This window comes from Pteropus alecto, unplaced genomic scaffold (genome assembly GCF_000325575.1).
Source record: "Pteropus alecto unplaced genomic scaffold, ASM32557v1 scaffold3, whole genome shotgun sequence".
Classification (NCBI taxonomy): domain Eukaryota; kingdom Metazoa; phylum Chordata; class Mammalia; order Chiroptera; family Pteropodidae; genus Pteropus; species Pteropus alecto.
Genome location: NW_006442484.1, coordinates 47761308 through 47784164, shown reverse-complemented (window position 1 = coordinate 47784164; position 22857 = coordinate 47761308). Strand labels below are relative to the sequence as shown.

The window sequence follows — 22857 nt, the reverse complement described above, 5'->3', positions numbered from 1 at the left end:
GAAAGAGTTCATAAAGGAAGCATTAAGGAAACACACTACATGGTTGACAAATGTGTTGAAAACCAGATTTATGAGTTCAGAGTACAAACGAAGAATGAAGGTGGGGAAAGTGACTGGGTAAAGACAGAGGAGGTTGTGGTGAAAGAAGATTTACAGAAACCAGTACTTGACCTGAAGTTAAGTGGTGTGCTAACTGTCAAGGCAGGAGAGACCATTAGACTTGAGGCTGGTGTTAGAGGCAAACCATTTCCAGAAGTTGTATGGACCAAGGACAAAGATGCTACAGATTTAACAAGATCACCAAGGGTCAAGATTGATACCAGTGCCGATTCATCTAAATTTTCTCTTACTAAAGCGAAGCGAAGTGATGGTGGTAAATATGTAATTACAGCAACTAATACAGCTGGCAGTTTTGTGGCCTATGCCACTGTCAATGTTTTAGATAAGCCTGGCCCTGTACGAAATCTGAAAATTTCTGATGTGTCCAGTGATAGGTGTACTATTCGCTGGGATCCACCAGAAGATGATGGCGGCTGTGAAATCCAAAATTATATTCTAGAAAAATGTGAGAGCAAGCGAATGGTTTGGTCTACCTATTCTGCCACTGTCTTAACACCTGGTACCACAGTAACACGTCTCATAGAAGGAAATGAATATATTTTCAGAATCCGTGCAGAAAATAAAATAGGCACAGGGCCTCCCACAGAAAGTAAACCAGTCATTGCAAAAACCAAATTTGATAGACCTGGTCGCCCTGACCCCCCTGATGTCACTAAAGTAAGCAAAGAAGAGATGACTGTGGTTTGGAATCCACCTGAATACGATGGTGGAAAGTCCATCACAGGATACTTTTTGGAGAAAAAGGAAAAACATTCAATACGATGGGTCCCTGTTAACAAGAGCGCGATCCCTGAGAGACGTTTGAAAGTACAGAATCTCTTCCCAGGACATGAATATCAGTTCCGTGTCAAGGCAGAAAATGAAATTGGAATTGGAGAACCATCTTTGCCATCAAGACCAGTGGTGGCAAAAGACCCCATAGGTATGATGTTTTTACTTTTTCTGATATTATACCAATTCTTAATCTCAAGCACAGAGTTGTTAGACAAATTAAATCCGTAACATCAAAACTTTAGCCAATATTTTACAAAGTAGATCTTTTACCAGATCACCTAAAATGTATAAACAATGGTAGATTCTAATTTTATGAGAGAAAATAAGGAAGACTCAGTAATTGAGAAATTGAACACTATATCTTTGATTGAGAATGGACTATATAAAATTACACATTAGAGTATCACTGGAAGTCTTTAACCACGTGTAATTTATTCTTACATAACTTATTTTCAGAACCACCTGGTCCACCAACCAATCTCAAAGTGGTTGATACGACCAAAAGTTCTATAACTCTTGGATGGGGAAAACCAGTGTATGATGGTGGCTCACCAATAATTGGATATGTTGTGGAAATGAGACCAAAAAAAGCAGATACATCACCTGATGAAGGCTGGAAAAGGTGCAATGCTGCAGCACAACTTGTGCGCATGGAATTCACTGCGACCAGCTTGGACGAAAACCAGGAATATGAGTTCAGGGTGTGTGCCCAAAACCAAGTTGGCATCGGGCGCCCTGCAGAACTAAAGGATGCTATTAAACCTAAAGAAATCCTAGGTGAGGTCTTATTTTATCACTTCATTCATTCATACTTTACTTCTCATATGATTTCCCCACGTTCTAAAATGTCAGCTAATGGCTTTCATGTCATTTGCAGAGCCTCCGGAGATTGATTTAGATGCCAGCATGAGAAAACTGGTCACAGTGAGAGCAGGATGCCCTATTCGACTATTTGCCATAGTGAGAGGGCGACCAGCCCCTAAAGTCACCTGGCGAAGAGTGGGTATTGATAATGTGATCAGAAAAGGACAAGTCGATCTGGTCGATACTATGGCCTTCCTTGTCATCCCCAATTCTACTCGTGATGACTCAGGAAAATATTCTTTGACGCTTGTGAACCCAGCTGGAGAGAAGGCCGTGTTCGTGAATGTCAGAGTTTTAGGTGGGTTACTAACAAGCTTCTTCCTCCCCTTCAAAAATGAATTAATTAATGAGGAGGCTGAGGAGATGTGTGTCTGATTTTGTGGTACTTTACAGACACTCCTGGACCTGTATCTGATTTAAAAGCTTCGGATGTCACTAAAACATCATGCCACATTTCCTGGGCCCCTCCTGAGAATGATGGTGGGAGTCAAGTGACACATTATATTGTGGAGAAACGTGAGGCAGAGAGAAAGACGTGGTCAACAATTAGCCCAGAAGTTAAGAAAACGAGCTTCCAAGTCACCAATCTTGTCCCTGGGAATGAGTATTATTTCAGAGTAACTGCTGTCAATGAGTATGGTCCCGGCGTTCCAACAGATGTCCCCAAACCAGTGCTTGCATCAGATCCTCTGAGTAAGTAATAGCCTTTCTTCCTCCTTTTAATTCCAGCCCCCTGCTTTAGCAAGGTCAAGATACCAAAACATTTTAATCCACTACTGAAAGGGCTTTTATTTGTAGAAACCCAAACAGTGCAAATAAATATCTATCTCACTCCTTAAAGACTTTTTTGATCAGCCTGAACTTGTACTTTTTACTTGCAACATATCAAATGACAGTTTCCATATACTTTGAAGCAAGTGGCATACTAAAACACTTAAGTATATTAACAAATGGATTTGATTAGGTTACCTGGACAGTTTTCTAAATCGTGTTTTTCTTCTAGGTGAGCCAGATCCCCCAAGGAAACTAGAAGTTACCGAAATGACAAAGAACAGTGCTACACTAGCCTGGTTACCTCCCCTGCGTGACGGAGGTGCTAAAATTGATGGCTACATCATTAGTTACAGAGAGGAAGAGCAGCCTGCAGATCGCTGGACAGAGTACTCAGTTGTAAAAGATCTCAGCCTTATTGTCACTGGCCTAAAGGAAGGAAAGAAATACAAATTTAGAGTAGTGGCCAGAAATGCTGTTGGAGTCAGTTTGCCAAGAGAAGCGGAAGGAGTGTATGAAGCCAAAGAACAGCTCTGTAAGTCATCATTGTCTCATTTTTATCATGTGATAAACTTTTATAGAATTTGCTTTCAACATGTAGACATTTCTCTCTGAGGAATCTAGTTCCAGAAATACTTGAATAATGTAGAGAGCAGTGGTTTTGAAACATTTGGACCCACAACACAGACTAAATAAACATTAACTCATGACACAGTATACATATACATAACATAGTACTCATAATTATATATCTTTATATAACTAAAAAAAGTTTCTTGAAGCAACATCTATCTTTATTCTGTATGCTGGACTTATATTTTCTATTTCATTCAATGTCATTCTTTTATTTAAAAAAATACTAGTTGTAATGCAAACGTTAATTTGAACCCACCAATGGGTTGCAACCCACAATTTGAAAAACACTAGTATAGTTCCCCACCAGAGGAAATCACACTCCCCACGAAATTAATGTATTTTCATTTTCCTTTTAGTGCCACCAAAGATCCTTATGCCAGAGCAAATTACTATTAAAGCTGGCAAGAAACTCCGGATTGAAGCCCATGTGTATGGAAAGCCTCATCCGATCTGTAAATGGAAAAAAGGAGAAGATGAAGTTGTCACATCTAGCCATCTGGCAGTGCACAGAGCAGACAGTTCTTCAATTCTGATCATAAAAGATGTTACTAGGAAAGACAGTGGTTACTATAGCCTCACTGCAGAAAACAGTTCTGGGACAGACACTCAGAAAACCAAAGTTATCGTCATGGGTAGGTTACACATTAGACAAATGGCCATCTAATTATAAAGATCGGAAATATTTTTCCCATCAAATCCCTCTTCTTATGTTTCTTTCCTGTTGGTTCGCGCAGATGCTCCTGGACCCCCTCAGCCTCCGTTTGACATTTCTGACATAGACGCCGATGCTTGCTCCCTGTCATGGCACATCCCTCTGGAGGATGGAGGCAGTAACATCACCAATTACATAGTGGAGAAGTGTGATGTAAGCCGAGGTGATTGGGTGACAGCTCTAGCTTCAGTGACAAAAACTTCCTGCAGAATTGGAAAACTGATCCCAGGCCAGGAATATATCTTCCGGGTCCGTGCTGAAAATCGATTTGGCATTTCAGAGCCTCTCACATCTCCGAAGATGCTGGCTAAGTTCCCATTTGGTATGTTTCTTTCAGAAAGAAAAAAAATTATGTTTTCTTTCTAGTCTGTTTCTTAAGGTAGAAATGGACATTTCTCTTGTCTTTATCTCCAGATGTTCCTAGTGAACCAAAGAATGCACGAGTCACTAAAGTCAACAAAGACTGCATATTTGTGGCATGGGACAGACCAGACAGCGATGGAGGGAGCCCCATTACTGGTTATCTGATCGAACGCAAAGAAAGAAACAGTTTGCTCTGGGTGAAAGCTAATGATACTCCTGTCCGATCAACTGAATATCCTTGTGCTGGCCTTGTAGAAGGTCTTGAGTATTCATTCAGAATCTATGCCTTAAACAAAGCTGGATCCAGCCCACCCAGCAAACCAACAGAATATGTAACTGCAAGAATGCCAGTTGGTGAGTTTTTTGATTTTTGTGGTTTTTTGGTTTTGGGGTTTTTTTTTTTAATATTAGGAGGGCACATTTAAGTCTTGGAGTCTCTGAAGATTACTACTTCCATTCAAGAATATGTTCTGGGTAATAATGTAAAATATGGAAATTTAAAACTTCTGCTATTAAGATAAATACTGAGACTACCTCTTTTGGTTTTAGATCCTCCTGGAAAGCCTGAAGTTATTGATGTTTCCAAGAGTACTGTATCCCTCATTTGGGCTCGTCCAAAGCATGATGGAGGCAGCAAAATTATTGGCTATTTCGTAGAAGCTTGCAAACTTCCTGGTGATAAATGGGTACGGTGCAATACTACCCCTCACCAGATTCCCCAGGAAGAGTATACAGCTACCGGCTTAGAAGAGAATGCTCAATATCAATTTAGAGCAATTGCCAAGACTGCAATAAACATTAGCCAGCCTTCTGAACCTTCTGATCCAGTGACCATTCTTGCAGAAAATGGTAAGATTCTGTTGAATAATATAGGCAAAGGTGGATGGCACTCATATTTCTCCTAATAAAAAAACAAACCTAAACCTATGGAGAAAAGGACAAGTAAAATGATAGGTACTTTGTATACAGACACTAAAAATTATGATTATGGAGAATCTTCATAACATATTAATCTTAAAAGAAGGATAAAAAACTGTGAGGACCATATAATTTCAACCATACACTTACACAGAAAGATGACAAAGAAATGCACCACAATGTTAACAGTGAGAATTTGAGGGCATTGGAATGGTAGGTGATCTTTACTTTTTTCTTTATATTTTGATTATCAGAATTCTACATTAAACCTGTATTTCTTTTATAATGAATATGTTACTTTAAAAAATCCCATCTTGAAAGAGACAGAGCATGTGAACTTCTCACTTTTATTAATAATAGTTATATAATATAGCTTTGCCTATATTAAATATGTTTTTATTTTTTTCCAGTTCCACCCAGAATAGACCTGAGCTTGGCTATGAAATCTTTGCTTACCGTGAAAGCTGGAACGAATGTTTGCTTGGATGCTACTGTTTTTGGTAAACCAACACCAACAATCTCTTGGAAGAAAGATGGCACACTGCTCAAACCAGCAGAAGGCATAAAAATGGCCACAAAACGGAACCTGTGTACCCTGGAGCTGTTCAGTGTGAAGCGAAAGGACTCAGGAGACTATACCATTACTGCCGAAAACTCAAGTGGTTCCAAATCAGCCACCATTAAACTTAAAGTGCTAGGTAACTGAAGTGCTTAATTACAATCTCATTTTATTTTGGTTAATGTGATGTAATGGAATTTACAAAATAACGTGTGAGAAAGATACACGTCCTGGTGTATATTTTGTAATCACGCAATTATCCTCATCACAAAACAATAGCATTTTAAAGATCATTGAAGAGTACATATTTCAGTTACATATTTTTACATGTGAGGAAATTAAGCTTCTGAAAAATTAAGTGATTTCCAAGGAAGTTAATGACAGCATAAAGACCGCATCCCAGATTTCCAGACCTCCACTCTACTCATCTCCCATTTCACATGTGTTAGTCAGTAACTTCACTTTTCTTTCTTGTTCTTTCAGATAAACCAGGTCCTCCAGCATCTGTTAAAATTAACAAAATGTATTCAGATCGTGCAATGCTTTCTTGGGAACCTCCTCTTGAAGATGGAGGCTCAGAAATCACCAATTATATTGTTGACAAACGTGAAACGAGCAGACCCAACTGGGCGCAAGTCTCTGCTACTGTGCCCATCACCAGCTGCAGTGTGGAGAAACTTATAGAGGGCCACGAGTATCAGTTCCGAATTTGTGCTGAAAACAAATACGGAGTGGGTGATCCAATCTTTACTGAACCAGCAATTGCTAAAAACCCATATGGTAGGAACATTTTCTTGTGGTTTTTCATTTTATTTTTTAAATATTACTTTTTAGATTAAGATATAAACTTTTCAATCAATCTCTGCAGACCCACCCGGACGCTGTGATCCTCCTGTTATTAGCAACATAACCAGAGATCATATGACAGTAAGCTGGAAACCACCAGCAGATGATGGTGGTTCACCCATCACTGGCTATTTGGTTGAAAAGCGGGAAACCCAGGCAGTTAACTGGACTAAGGTCAACAGAAAACCTGTTATAGAAAGAACTATAAAAGCCACAGGTCTCCAAGAAGGCACCGAATACGAGTTTCGGGTTACAGCTATAAATAAGGCTGGACCGGGCAAACCCAGTGATGCATCCAAAGCTGCTTATGCCCGGGACCCTCAATGTAAGTTTGCATGAAAGAGTCCCATGTCCTGTGTTATAATCAACATTGAACAACCAGGAATGTGGTTTTAATGAAAATTTTCTTGTATTATTTATCCTCAGATCCTCCTGGCCCACCAGCTTTTCCTAAAGTATATGATACAACCCGTAGCTCTGTGAGTATATCTTGGGGCAAGCCAGCCTATGACGGTGGTAGCCCTATCATCGGTTACCTTGTTGAAGTAAAACGAGCTGACTCTGTTAACTGGGTGAGGTGCAACTTACCAGAGAAGCTACAGAAAACCCGCTTTGAAGTTACTGGCCTGATGGAAAACACAGAATATCAGTTCCGCGTGTATGCCGTTAATAAGATTGGATACAGTGACCCCAGTGATGTGCCAGACAACCACTGTCCCAAGGACATCTTAAGTAAGTATCACCAAAGAAATACATAGAGCTTTTCTTGTCAGTCATATTGTAAGAGGGCATGGTGAAACTCCCTTACGTAGATTGATTGATTGATTGATTGATTGATTGATTTATCTATCTATTTATCTATTTATTTATTTATTTATTTACAAGCTTTAGAGTTGGTAACTCTAAGAGAACATTTTTGGAGAGCTAGGTTGGTACTTTACAGTATTATATAACAGGCCAAATGGAATGCAAAGTGATTTGTGGTTTTGAAAAGCTTTTCATACTTATATGAGAATTTCACATCTTCAAAAGAATGTGGAATCCAGGAATTTTATTCTGAGAACAAAGAGATTTTTTTAACTAAGTAGTGAGCTATTTATCGTTCTTATGGTTTTTATTTTCTCTTCTACGTCACCCCTGTCCATAAGTATGGAATTGGTAGCTCATCATCTTAATTTCCCTTTTCACCATTTCTTCTGTACGGCTCCCCCAGGAAAAACTTGGTTTAGCCTATAAGATATTGGAAAATAGAAAGGTCAGCAGTTGCTACAGAGTATCAAAATAGTTGACAAAAATTTTGAGGATTATATTAAGGATTTTTTTAAAGAATAAGAAATCGGTTATGGAAAAGAAACATATTTTAGGAGTATTAAGTTCAGTCCTTGGAGATATGTTTGACCATTAAATTATTACTTTCACTTTCCTTACTCCAAAACTAAACAGTTCCACCTGAGGGAGAACTTGATGCTGATTTGAGGAAGACACTCATATTACGTGCTGGAGTTACATTGAGACTATATGTACCAGTAAAAGGACGTCCACCTCCAAAGATAACTTGGTCTAAACCAAATGTCAATCTGAGAGAAAGGATTGGACTGGAAATAAAGTCAACTGACTTTGACACTTTCTTGCGCTGTGAAAACGTGAACAAATATGATGCAGGAAAATATATCTTGACTCTGGAGAATAGCTGTGGTAAAAAGGAATATGCCATTGTAGTGAAAGTGCTGGGTAAGTCTGTCTGAAGAAAATATGTACAGATGTTAAAAATGGAGTCCTATGTATTTTTTACATATTTATTTCTTATTTACCATTTATCCAGATACCCCTGGGCCACCTGTCAATGTGACTGTTAAGGAAATATCCAAAGATTCTGCTTATATTACCTGGGATCCTCCCATTATTGATGGCGGAAGCCCTATCATAAACTATGTGGTAGAAAAACGTGATGCAGAAAGAAAGTCCTGGTCTACAGTGGCAACTGAATGCCCAAAAACAAGCTTTAGAGTATCTAACTTGGAGGAGGGAAAATCCTACTTCTTCAGGGTGTTTGCTGAAAATGAGTATGGCATTGGAGATCCTGGTGAAACACGTGATGCCGTCAAAGCTTCCGGTGAGCAAACGAGCTACCACCTCCTGAGTTTGAGTGGCATCTTACCTTGGTTATCTGAGGCTTAGACTTATCATTTCTCCTTTGCTTTAGAAACCCCTGGACCGGTTGTAGACCTGAAAGTGTTGTCTGTAACTAAGTCATCTTGTAGCATCGGATGGAAAAAGCCACGCAGCGATGGCGGAAGTCGAATTACTGGATATATAGTTGATTTCCTGAGTGAAGAAAAGAAGTGGCAACGAGTTATGACATCATTAAACTTACAGTACTCCACAAAAGACTTGACTGAAGGGAAGGAATATACCTTCAGAGTGTGTGCTGAGAATGAAAATGGAGAGGGAACCCCAAGCGAAATCATTGTTGTGGCAAAGGATGATGTTGGTAAGCCTTTAGCCATGCATCTTTGTTTTCCCTCTATTGTCATCAAAAGTACGCTCTTGAGCACTACTCACTGGTTTATATAAAAAATATTTTAAAATTATAACAATATGAAAAAGTTAATTGCCTTGTCTTAAAAATAACAGTAATTTATCTGTGCTGTTTTACAGTGGCTCCTGACCTTGACTTAAAGGATCTACCTGATTTGTGCTACTTGGCCAAAGAAAACAGCAACTTCCGTCTTAAGATCCCCATAAAAGGCAAGCCAGCTCCATCAGTATCCTGGAAGAAAGGGGAAGATCCTCTAGTGACGGACAGAAGAGTCAGTGTTGAGTCATCTGCAGTTAACACAACTCTTGCAGTATATGATTGCCAAAAATCTGATGCTGGAAAATACACAATCACACTGAAGAACGTTGCTGGCACTAAGGAAGGAACTCTCTCTATAAAAGTTGTTGGCAAGCCTGGCATCCCCACTGGACCAATCAAATTTGATGAAGTCACAGCAGAAGCCATAACCTTAAAGTGGGGTCCTCCAAAGGATGACGGAGGTTCTGAAATCACCAATTATATCCTAGAGAAGAGAGATTCGGTAAACAACAAGTGGGTGACATGTGCCTCAGCAGTCCAGAAAACCACCTTTAGAGTAACCAGACTTCATGAGGGTATGGAGTACACCTTCAGGGTCAGTGCCGAAAATAAATATGGTGTAGGAGAGGGCTTGAAATCAGAGCCTATTGTTGCTAAGCATCCATTTGGTAAGTGTCTCAAAGTCAGAAAATATAAAGCGAAATGTGGTTTTGAGTAAGTTCACTATTATAAATTTTGCATTATCATGTATTTTCCTAGATGTGCCTGATGCTCCCCCACCTCCTAATATTGTGGATGTCAGACATGATTCAGTATCCCTAACTTGGACTGACCCCAGGAAAACAGGTGGTTCTCCAATTACAGGTATTTATTTTGCTCTTATCCTACAGCTTTTAAGCTAATGTTTCTTCCAGATCTTTACTTCTGAAAACAAGTTAAATGTGTGTTCTTGATTTAAAGCAATATCTATATAAATCCAATAATGTATTTCCTTTCAGTACATTAGCATTCAGTACATTAAGCATTAATTAAGCTGATCAAATAAACTAATGCTTAATTTCATTGAAAACTTATTATGTAACAGTTAATATAGAAAGGCTTTCTTAGTGATATCTATTTTTTGTAAGTTAAAACTGTTCAACAGACGGTACAACAAATATGCATATTCCAAGAGAAAAAACGGCGTTATGCATAGGTAATAAAAGGGTAGATACTAGCAAGAATGACTGTTTGTTCCATATATAAATTATTTGAGCAAAAACATACATATATTTAAAAGTCAGGCTACATTTGTACTTTCTATCTGAATTGACAAATTACTGGGTCTCTTATAGGATATCATATTGAGTTCAAGGAAAGAAATAGCCTTATGTGGAAGAGAGCTAACAAGACTCCTATTAGGATGAAAGAGTTCAGAGTGACAGGATTAACTGAAGGTCTTGAATATGAATTCCGAGTTATGGCAATCAATTTAGCAGGAGTAGGCAAGCCAAGCCTGCCATCAGAGCCAGTTGTGGCACTTGATCCAATAGGTAAGTAATTATACAAAGGAAAACTTTAATGAATTTTGTGCATGAAAAAACATTGGTATTCATTTGACTGTTTTTCCCCTATGTTTTAGATCCTCCTGGCAAACCTGAGGTTATTAATGTAACAAGGAATTCAGTGACTCTCATTTGGACTGAACCTAAATACGATGGTGGTCATAAGTTGACTGGATACATAGTGGAGAAGCGAGATCTACCCTCTAAATCTTGGATGAAAGCCAACCATGTTAATGTCCCAGATTGTGCCTTTACTGTAACTGACCTTGTTGAGGGTGGAAAATATGAATTCAGAATTAGAGCAAAGAACACAGCAGGTGCTATCAGTGCTCCATCTGAAAGTACAGGAACCATTATTTGCAAGGATGAATATGGTAGGTCCATTTTTATGTTTATGCACATAAAAAGAACAAATTAAGCCACCTGCCTTTTCTGATTAAAATGTTTTATTTTTCTTTGCAGAGGCACCAACCATCGTCCTTGATCCCACAATAAAAGATGGGCTAACAATCAAAGCAGAAGATACCATCGTTTTGAGTGCCATTAGCATTCTTGGCAAACCCCTTCCAAAATCAAGTTGGTCCAGGGCAGGAAAAGACATTAGACCATCAGATGTCATTCAGATAACTTCCACCCCAACATCTTCCGTGCTTACTATCAAGTATGCCACTAGAAAAGATGCTGGTGAATACACCATCACTGCTACCAATCCTTTTGGCACAAAGGAGGAACATGTGAAGGTAACAGTTCTCGATGTACCTGGTCCCCCAGGTCCCATTGAAATCAGTAATGTTTCTGCTGAAAAAGCAACACTTACATGGACACCTCCCTTGGAAGATGGTGGCTCACCAATTAAGTCTTATGTTCTTGAGAAGAGAGAAACTAGCCGACTCTTGTGGACAGTGGTTGCTGAAGATATTCAGTCTTGTAGGCATGTGGCAACCAAACTTATCCAAGGAAATGAGTACCTCTTCCGAGTCTCAGCTGTCAATCAATATGGCAAAGGAGAACCTGTACAGTCTGCGCCTGTCAAAATGGTAGACAGATTTGGTATGTAGAGCATGTAAGGAAATTGATATGCAAATGTTTACAGCAGAGCTTAGGAAATATGGATTTCTCATAAATTTGCTTCCTTTTCAGGTCCCCCTGGCCCTCCTGGAAAACCGGAAGTATCAAATGTCACTAAGAACACTGCCACTGTCAGTTGGAAAAGGCCAACCGATGATGGTGGCAGTGAGATCACAGGATATCATGTGGAAAGGAGAGAAAAGAAAGGCTTGAGATGGGTGAGAGCAACAAAGATGCCCGTTTCTGATCTCAGATGCAAAGTAACAGGACTGCAAGAAGGAAACTCCTATGAATTCCGTGTCAGTGCAGAAAACAGAGCAGGAATTGGCCCACCTAGTGATGCTTCAAATCTTGTTCTAATGAAAGATGTGGCATGTTAGTATTTATCTTTTTCAACACAGCTCATTTAGCATCAATATTTATATAATTTATCCAAAAGTCAAACTCTTAATATACACTTCGGTGTCTTGGTTTCTTTTTCAGATCCTCCAGGACCACCTTCAAATGCACGGGTCACTGATACTACCAAGAAATCTGCTTCTTTAGCATGGGGCAAGCCTCATTATGACGGTGGACTTGAAATCACTGGCTATGTTGTAGAGCATCAAAAAGTAGGAGATGAGGACTGGATAAAAGATACAACAGGAACCGCCCTCAGAATCACTGAGTTTGTTGTCCCTGATCTTCAGACTAAAGAAAAATACAATTTTAGAATCAGTGCCATCAATGATGCAGGTGTTGGGGAGCCAGCAGTGATTCCAAATGTTGAAATCGTAGAAAGGGAAATGGCTCCTGATTTTGAACTAGATGCTGAGCTTCAAAGAACACTTGTTGTTAGAGCAGGACTCAGTATTAGAATATTTGTGCCAATTAAAGGTCGTCCTGCTCCTGAAGTTACATGGACCAAAGATGATATCAACCTTAAAAACAGAGCTAACATCGAAAATACAGAATCATTTACACTTCTGATTATCCCAGAATGTAACAGATATGACACGGGTAAATTTGTGATGACTATTGAAAACCCTGCTGGGAAGAAAAGTGGTTTTGTCAACGTCAGAGTCTTGGATACACCAGGACCCGTCCTTAACCTGAAGCCTACTGACATCACAAAGGACAGTGTCACCCTTCACTGGGACCTCCCTCTAATAGATGGGGGCTCACGTATAACAAACTATATTGTGGAGAAACGAGAAGCAACACGGAAATCTTACACCACAGCCACCACTAAGTGCCATAAATGCACATATAAAGTTACTGGCTTGACTGAAGGATGTGAATATTTCTTCAGGGTGATGGCAGAAAATGAATATGGAATTGGTGAGCCATCAGAAACAACAGAACCTGTAAAAGCCTCTGAAGCACCATTACCACCAGACAGTCTGAACATTATGGATATAACTAAGAGCACAGTCAGCCTGGCATGGCCTAAACCAAAACACGATGGTGGCAGTAAGATCACCGGCTATGTGATTGAAGCCCAAAGGAAAGGCTCTGACCAGTGGACCCACATCACAACCGTGAAGGGCTTAGAATGTGTTGTGAAGAATCTAACTGAAGGAGAAGAATACACCTTCCAAGTGATGGCAGTGAACAGTGCAGGGAGAAGTGCCCCTAGAGAAAGCAGACCCGTCGTTGTCAAGGAGCAGACCATGCTACCAGAATTGGATCTTCGTGGCATTTATCAGAAATTAGTCATTGCCAGAGCTGGTGACAACATCAAAGTTGAAATTCCAGTGCTTGGTCGACCAAAGCCCACAGTTACATGGAAAAAAGGAGACCAAATTCTTAAACAGACACAGAGAGTTAATTTTGAAAATACAGCAACTTCCACCATCTTAAATATCAACGAGTGTGTAAGAAGTGATAGTGGGCCGTATCCATTAACAGCAAGGAACACTGTAGGAGAGGTCGGTGATGTCATCACTGTTCAAGTCCATGATATCCCAGGACCACCTACTGGACCAATCAAATTTGATGAAGTTTCATCCGATTTTGTAACCTTCTCTTGGGAGCCACCCGAGAACGATGGAGGTGTACCAATTAGCAATTATGTAGTAGAAATGCGACAGACTGACAGTACTACATGGGTGGAGCTGGCAACCACCGTTATACGCACTACCTATAAAGCCACTCGCCTTACCACCGGAATGGAGTATCAATTCCGGGTAAAAGCTCAAAATAGATATGGAGTTGGACCAGGCATCACATCAGCATCTATAGTTGCCAACTATCCATTTAAGGTTCCTGGGCCTCCCGGTACCCCTCAGGTAACCGCGGTTACCAAGGATTCAATGACAATTAGCTGGCATGAACCTCTTTCTGATGGTGGAAGCCCCATTTTAGGATATCATATTGAAAGGAAAGAACGAAATGGTATTCTCTGGCAGACTGTGAGCAAAGCATTAGTACCAGGCAACATTTTCAAATCAAGTGGACTTACAGATGGTATTGCTTATGAATTCCGAGTGATTGCAGAAAACATGGCAGGCAAAAGCAAGCCGAGCAAGCCCTCTGAACCTGTATTTGCTTTGGATCCCATTGACCCACCTGGGAAACCGATTCCTCTAAATATTACTAGACACACAGTTACACTTAAATGGGCTAAGCCCGAATATACCGGAGGCTTTAAAATTACTAGTTATATAGTTGAAAAGAGAGACCTTCCTAATGGACGGTGGCTAAAGGCCAACTTCAGCAACATTTTGGAGAATGAATTTACAGTCAGCGGCCTAACAGAAGATGCTGCGTATGAATTTCGTGTGATTGCCAAAAATGCTGCTGGTGCTCTTAGTCCACCATCTGAGCCATCAGATGCTATCACATGCCGAGATGACATTGAAGCACCAAGGATAATGGTGGATGTTAAATTTAAGGACACACTTATACTAAAAGCAGGCGAAACATTCAGGCTGGAAGCTGATGTTTCAGGTCGCCCACCTCCCACAATGGAATGGGCCAAAGATGGAAAGGAGCTTGAAGGCACAGGAAAATTGGAAATAAAAATTGCAGATTTCTCTACTAACCTGGTAAACAAGGATTCATCAAGAAAGGATAGTGGTGCCTATACCCTTACAGCAACTAATCCTGGTGGTTTTGCCAAACACATTTTCAATGTCAAGGTTCTGGATAGACCAGGCCCACCTGAAGGACCTTTAGCTGTATCAGAAGTGACTTCAGAAAAATGTGTACTGTCATGGTTGCCTCCACTGGACGATGGAGGTGCCAAAATTGACCATTATATAGTTCAGAAACGTGAAACCAGCAGATTGGCATGGACAAATGTAGCCTCAGAAGTCCAAGTAACAAAACTAAAGGTCACTAAACTTTTGAAAGGCAATGAATACATATTCCGTGTCATGGCAGTAAATAAATATGGAGTTGGAGAGCCACTGGAATCAGAGCCTGTGCTTGCAGTAAACCCTTATGGGCCCCCTGATCCACCCAAAAACCCTGAAGTTACAACTATTACTAAAGATTCAATGGTTGTCTGCTGGGGACATCCTGATTCTGATGGTGGAAGTGAAATCATCAATTATATTGTGGAACGGCGTGATAAAGCTGGGCAACGCTGGGTGAAATGCAACAAAAAAACCGTTACTGATTTAAGATATAAAGTGTCTGGACTGACGGAAGGACATGAATATGAGTTCAGGATTATGGCTGAAAACGCTGCTGGAATTAGTGCACCAAGTGCTACCAGTCCATTTTATAAGGCTTGTGATGCTGTGTTTAAACCCGGCCCACCAGGTAACCCACGCGTTCTAGATACAAGCAGATCATCCATTTCAATTGCTTGGAATAAACCTATCTATGATGGTGGTTCAGAAATCACTGGGTATATGGTTGAGATTGCCCTTCCAGAGGAAGATGAATGGCAGATTGTCACTCCACCAGCTGGACTCAAGGCAACTTCTTACACCATCACCAATCTCATAGAGAATCAAGAATATAAAATCCGCATCTATGCCATGAATTCTGAAGGAATTGGGGAACCTGCACTTGTTCCCGGAACTCCAAAGGCCGAAGACAGGATGCTGCCTCCAGAGATTGAACTGGATGCTGAGCTGCGCAAAGTTGTTACTATAAGAGCTTGTTGTACCCTGAGACTTTTTGTTCCAATCAAAGGAAGGCCTGCACCTGAGGTGAAGTGGACTCGGGAACATGGAGAATCTTTAGATAAAGCTAGCATTGAATCTACGAGTTCTTATACCCTGCTTATTGTTGGAAATGTAAACAGATTTGACAGTGGCAAATACATACTAACTATAGAAAACAGCTCAGGCAGCAAATCTGCATTTGTCAACGTCAGAGTACTAGATACACCAGGCCCTCCACAGAATCTGAAGGTAAAGGAGGTCACTAAGACATCCGTCACATTGACATGGGAGCCTCCTCTCCTTGATGGAGGTTCAAAAATAAAGAACTATATTGTTGAAAAGCGGGAATCAACAAGAAAAGCATATTCAACTGTTGCAACAAATTGCCACAAGACTTCCTGGAAGGTAGACCAACTTCAGGAAGGCTGTAGTTACTATTTCAGGGTTCTTGCTGAAAATGAATATGGCATTGGGCTGCCCGCTGAAACTGCAGAATCTGTGAAAGCATCAGAACGACCTCTTCCTCCAGGAAAAATAACTTTGGTGGATGTCACAAGAAATAGCGTGTCACTTTCTTGGGAGAAACCCGAGCATGATGGAGGCAGCCGAATTCTAGGCTACATTGTAGAGATGCAGAGCAAAGGCAGTGACAAATGGGCCACGTGTGCCACAGTCAAAGTCACCGAAGCTACTATAACTGGATTAATTCAGGGTGAAGAATACTCTTTTCGTGTCTCGGCTCAGAATGAAAAAGGCATCAGTGATCCTAGACAACTGAGTGTGCCTGTAATTGCCAAAGATCTTGTCATTCCACCAGCCTTCAAACTCCTATTCAATACTTTCACTGTGCTGGCAGGTGAAGACCTAAAAGTTGATGTTCCATTCATTGGACGCCCTACACCAGCTGTAACCTGGCATAAAGATGATGTACCACTGAAGCAGACAACTAGAGTAAATGCAGAGAGCACAGAAAGTAATTCAATATTGACAATAAAGGAAGCCTGCCGAGAAGATGTGGGACATTACACGGTTAAACTGACTAACTCAGCTGGTGAAGCTACTGAAACCCTTAATGTTATTGTTCTTGACAAACCCGGGCCTCCAACCGGACCAGTTAAAGTGGATGAAGTGACAGCTGATAGTATTACTCTTTCCTGGGGCCCACCTAAGTATGATGGTGGAAGTTCTATCAATAATTACATTGTAGAAAAACGGGACACTTCTACAACCACTTGGCAAATTGTGTCAGCTACTGTTGCAAGGACAACAATAAAAGCTTGCAGATTAAAGACTGGGTGTGAATATCAGTTTAGGATTGCAGCAGAAAACAGATATGGAAAGAGTACCTACCTCAATTCAGAGCCTATTGTAGCTCAGTATCCATTCAAAGTTCCTGGTCCTCCTGGAACACCATTTGTAACACTCTCCACCAAGGACAGCATGGAAGTACAATGGAATGAGCCAGTTAGTGATGGAGGTAGCAAAATCATTGGCTATCATCTAGAACGCAAAGAAAGAAATAATATCCTCTGGCTTAAGTTGAATAAAACACCTATTCCTCAAACCAAGTTTAAAACAACTGGCCTTGATGAGGGCATTGAATATGAATTTAGAGTCTCTGCAGAGAACATCGTAGGCATTGGCAAGCCAAGTAAAGTGTCAGAATGCTATGTAGCTCGTGACCCATGTGATCCACCGGGGCGGCCAGAGGCAATCATTGTCACACGGAATTCTGTGACTCTTCAGTGGAAGAAACCCACTTATGATGGTGGAAGCAAGATCACTGGTTATATTGTTGAGAAGAAAGAATTGCCTGAGGGCCGTTGGATGAAAGCCAGTTTTACAAATGTCATTGACACTCAATTTGAAGTAACTGGCCTAGTGGAAGATCATAGATACGAGTTCCGGGTTATAGCTCGAAATGCTGCAGGAGTGTTGAGTGAGCCTTCAGAAAGCACAGGAGCAATAACAGCAAGAGATGAGGTAGATCCACCACGAATAAGTATGGATCCCAAGTACAAAGACACAATTGTGGTTCATGCTGGTGAATTTTTCAAAATTGATGCAGATATTTATGGCAAACCAATACCAACCATTCAATGGTTAAAAGGTGATCAAGAGCTTTCAAATACAGCTAGATTAGAAATAAAGAGCACTGACTTTGCCACCAGTCTCAGTGTAAAGGATGCAGTACGCATCGACAGTGGAAATTACATATTGAAAGCCAAAAATGTTGCAGGAGAGAGATCAGTTACTGTAAATGTCAAAGTTCTCGATAAACCAGGCCCACCTGAAGGACCTGTTGTTATAACGGGAGTTACAGCAGAGAAATGCACACTAGCTTGGAAACCCCCGTTACAGGACGGTGGGAGTGATATCATAAATTATATTGTCGAAAGGAGAGAAACCAGCCGCTTAGTTTGGACTGTGGTTGATGCCAATGTGCAAACTCTCAGCTGCAAAGTTACTAAGCTTCTTGAAGGCAATGAATATATTTTCCGTATAATGGCTGTAAACAAATATGGTGTTGGCGAACCTCTTGAATCTGAACCAGTAATTGCCAAGAATCCATTCGTAGTACCAGATGCACCAAAGGCTCCAGAAATCACAACGGTGACCAAGGACTCAATGATTGTTGTCTGGGAAAGGCCAGCGTCTGATGGTGGCAGTGAAATTCTTGGATATGTTCTTGAAAAACGGGACAAAGAGGGCATTAGATGGACTAGATGCCACAAACGTCTGATTGGGGAATTGCGCTTGAGAGTAACTGGACTCATAGAAAATCACAATTATGAATTCAGAGTCTCAGCTGAGAATGCTGCTGGACTTAGTGAACCAAGCCCACCTTCTGCTTACCAAAAGGCTTGTGATCCTATTTATAAACCAGGACCTCCAAACAATCCCAAAGTCATGGATATTACCAGATCTTCTGTCTTCCTTTCTTGGAGCAAACCAATATATGATGGTGGCTGTGAAATCCAAGGATACATTGTTGAAAAATGTGATGTGAGTGTTGGTGAATGGACAATGTGCACTCCACCAACTGGAATCAATAAAACAAATATAGAGGTAGAGAAGCTGTTGGAAAAGCACGAATACAACTTCCGTATCTGTGCTGTTAATAAAGCTGGAGTTGGAGAACATGCTGATGTCCCTGGACCTATTATAGTAGAAGAAAAATTGGAAGCACCAGACATTGATCTTGACCTAGAACTAAGGAAAATTATAAATATAAGGGCAGGTGGCTCCTTAAGGTTGTTCGTTCCTATTAAAGGTCGTCCTACCCCAGAAGTTAAATGGGGGAAGATGGATGGTGAAATCCGAGACGCAGCTATAATTGATGTCACTAGCAGTTTCACCTCTCTTGTTCTTGATAATGTCAACCGATATGATAGTGGAAAATATACTCTCACATTAGAAAACAGCAGTGGAACAAAGTCTGCCTTTGTTACTGTGAGAGTCCTGGATACACCAAGTCCGCCTGTTAACCTGAAAGTCACGGAAATCACTAAAGATTCAGTATCAATCACATGGGAACCTCCTTTGTTGGATGGGGGATCCAAAATCAAAAATTACATTGTCGAGAAACGGGAAGCCACAAGAAAATCATATGCTGCAGTTGTGACAAATTGCCATAAGAATTCTTGGAAAATTGATCAACTCCAAGAAGGTTGCAGTTATTACTTTAGAGTCACAGCTGAGAATGAGTATGGTATTGGCCTTCCTGCCTGCACTGCTGATCCAATTAAGGTTGCAGAAGTCCCACAACCTCCAGGAAAAATAACTGTGGATGATGTCACCAGAAACAGTGTCTCTTTGAGTTGGACAAAGCCTGAACATGATGGTGGCAGTAAAATCATTCAGTATATTGTGGAAATGCAAGCTAAACACAGTGAGAAATGGTCAGAGTGTGCTCGAGTCAAGTCCCTTGAAGCAGTAATTACCAACCTAACTCAGGGAGAAGAATATCTTTTTAGAGTTGTTGCTGTAAATGAAAAGGGGAGAAGTGATCCTAGGTCCCTTGCAGTTCCAATAGTTGCCAAAGATCTAGTCATTGAGCCAGATGTAAGACCTGCATTCAACAATTATAGTGTACAGGTTGGACAAGACCTGAAAATAGAAGTGCCAATTTCTGGACGTCCTAAGCCAACCATTACCTGGACTAAGGATGGTCTTCCGCTGAAGCAGACTACAAGAATCAATGTTACTGATTCACCTGACCTCACTGTACTCACTATTAAAGAAACTCATAAGGATGATGGTGGACATTATGGAATCGCAGTTGCTAATGTTGTTGGTCAGAAAACAGCATCCATTGAAATTATAACTCTAGATAAACCTGATCCTCCCCAGGGACCTGTTAAATTTGATGAAGTCAGTGCTGAAAGTGTTACATTATCGTGGAACCCTCCATTATATACAGGGGGCTGCCAGATCACCAACTACATTGTTCAGAAAAGAGATACAACCACTACCATATGGGATATTGTTTCTGCTACTGTTGCCAGAACTACACTCAAAGTGACCAAACTGAAAACTGGTACAGAATACCAATTCAGAATATTTGCTGAAAACAGATATGGACAAAGCTTTGCCTTGGAGTCCAATCCGATTGTAGCTCAATATCCCTACAAAGTGCCAGGCCCTCCAGGCACACCATTTGTCACAGCCATTTCCAAGGACTCCATGGTGGTTCAGTGGCATGAACCAATCAATAACGGTGGAAGCCCAGTCATAGGTTACCACCTTGAAAGAAAGGAAAGAAACAGTATTTTGTGGACGAAAGTCAACAAAACTATTATTCATGACACCCAGTTTAAAGTAGTCAATCTTGAAGAAGGCATTGAGTATGAATTCAAAGTTTATGCTGAAAATATTGTTGGTGTAGGCAAAGCAAGCAAGAATTCTGAATGCTATGTAGCCAGAGATCCCTGTGACCCACCAGGAACCCCAGAAGCAATAATAGTTAAAAGAAATGAAATCACTTTACAATGGACCAAACCTGCATACGATGGTGGAAGTATGATTACAGGTTACATTGTAGAGAAACGTGATTTGCCTGAGGGTCGTTGGATGAAAGCCAGTTTCACAAATGTCATTGAAACTCAGTTTACTGTGTCAGGTCTTACTGAAGATCAAAGATATGAATTCAGAGTCATTGCTAAGAATGCGGCTGGTACGATAAGTAAACCCTCTGACAGTACTGGACCAATAACTGCCAAGGATGAGGTTGAACTCCCAAGAATTTCAATGGATCCAAAATTCAGAGACACAATTGTGGTAAATGCAGGTGAAACATTCAGACTTGAGGCTGATGTCCATGGAAAGCCCCTACCTACCATTGAGTGGTTAAGAGGAGATAAAGAAGTTGAGGAATCTGCTAGATGTGAAATAAAGAACACGGATTTTAAGGCTTTACTTATTGTAAAGGATGCCATTAGAATTGATGGTGGACAGTATATTTTGAGAGCTTCCAATGTTGCGGGTTCTAAATCATTCCCAGTAAATGTAAAAGTATTGGACAGACCAGGACCTCCGGAAGGGCCAGTCCAGGTTACTGGAGTCACTTCTGAAAAATGCACTTTAACATGGTCTCCACCACTACAAGATGGTGGCAGCGATATTTCTCACTATGTTGTTGAAAAGAGAGAAACAAGTCGACTTGCCTGGACTGTTGTTGCTTCAGAAGTTGTGACCAATTCTCTGAAAGTTACCAAACTCTTAGAAGGAAATGAATATATTTTCCGTATAATGGCTGTCAACAAATACGGTATTGGAGAACCTTTGGAATCTGCACCAGTACTAATGAAAAATCCCTTTGTGCTTCCTGGACCACCAAAAAGCTTGGAAGTCACAAACATTGCCAAGGACTCCATGACTGTCTGTTGGAACCGGCCAGATAGTGATGGCGGAAGTGAGATTATTGGTTACATCGTAGAAAAAAGAGACAGAAGTGGCATTAGGTGGATAAAATGTAACAAACGCCGCATTACAGATTTGCGTCTAAGAGTAACAGGATTAACAGAAGATCATGAGTACGAATTCAGAGTCTCTGCAGAAAATGCCGCTGGAGTTGGAGAACCAAGTCCAGCTACAGTTTATTATAAGGCTTGTGATCCTGTGTTCAAACCTGGCCCACCCACCAATGCACACATTATAGACACTTCTAAAAGTTCAATTACACTCACCTGGGGTAAACCCATCTATGATGGTGGCAGTGAGATTCTTGGATATGTAATAGAAATCTGTAAAGCAGATGAAGAAGAATGGCAAATAGTTACTCCACCGACTGGCCTTAAAGTCACTCGCTTTGAAATTTCAAAACTAATTGAACATCAAGAGTATAAAATACGGGTCTGTGCCCTCAATAAAGTCGGTTTAGGTGAGGCTACATCTGTTCCTGGTACTGTGAAGCCAGAAGATAAACTTGAAGCACCCGAACTTGACCTTGATTCTGAATTAAGGAAAGGAATTGTTGTAAGAGCTGGTGGATCTGCCAGAATTCACATTCCGTTCAAAGGCCGTCCAACACCTGAGATTACTTGGTCTCGAGAGGAAGGTGAATTCACAGATAAGGTCCAAATTGAAAAGGGAGTAAACTATACCCAATTATCAATAGATAACTGTGATAGAAATGATGCTGGAAAATATATTCTTAAGCTGGAAAACAGCAGTGGTTCTAAATCTGCTTTTGTAACGGTGAAAGTGCTTGACACCCCAGGACCACCACAGAATTTGGCAGTCAAAGAAGTGAAAAAGGATTCTGTCATTCTGGTATGGGAACCACCCATCATTGATGGGGGTGCAAAGATCAAGAACTATGTTATTGACAAACGTGAGTCAACCAGAAAAGCATATGCTAATGTGAGTAATAAATGTAACAAAACAAGCTTTAAAGTTGAGAATCTTACAGAAGGAGCTATTTATTATTTTAGAGTTATGGCTGAAAATGAATTTGGAGTTGGCGTTCCAGTGGAAACTGTTGATGCTGTGAAAGCTGCTGA

At 40.6% G+C, this 22857-nt stretch overlaps 1 protein-coding gene across 1 annotated transcript in view; it reads left to right on the top strand.

Moving 5' to 3' along the window:
- The window catches only part of TTN (titin), a 266736-nt gene that overhangs the window by 204673 nt on the left and 39206 nt on the right, over window positions 1-22857 (top strand). The window contains 23 exon segments of the mRNA XM_025039310.1: window positions 1-1042; window positions 1351-1671; window positions 1772-2056; window positions 2152-2451; window positions 2762-3064; window positions 3522-3797; window positions 3900-4199; window positions 4292-4594; window positions 4790-5089; window positions 5569-5856; window positions 6201-6497; window positions 6586-6888; window positions 6990-7295; window positions 8007-8294; window positions 8386-8676; window positions 8767-9054; window positions 9222-9809; window positions 9901-10005; window positions 10476-10673; window positions 10763-11059; window positions 11148-11735; window positions 11826-12128; window positions 12237-22857. The exon segment at window positions 1-1042 is cut by the window's left edge and continues 40 nt beyond it. Of these exon segments, the coding sequence (XP_024895078.1) occupies window positions 1-1042; window positions 1351-1671; window positions 1772-2056; window positions 2152-2451; window positions 2762-3064; window positions 3522-3797; window positions 3900-4199; window positions 4292-4594; window positions 4790-5089; window positions 5569-5856; window positions 6201-6497; window positions 6586-6888; window positions 6990-7295; window positions 8007-8294; window positions 8386-8676; window positions 8767-9054; window positions 9222-9809; window positions 9901-10005; window positions 10476-10673; window positions 10763-11059; window positions 11148-11735; window positions 11826-12128; window positions 12237-22857 (18191 nt within the window).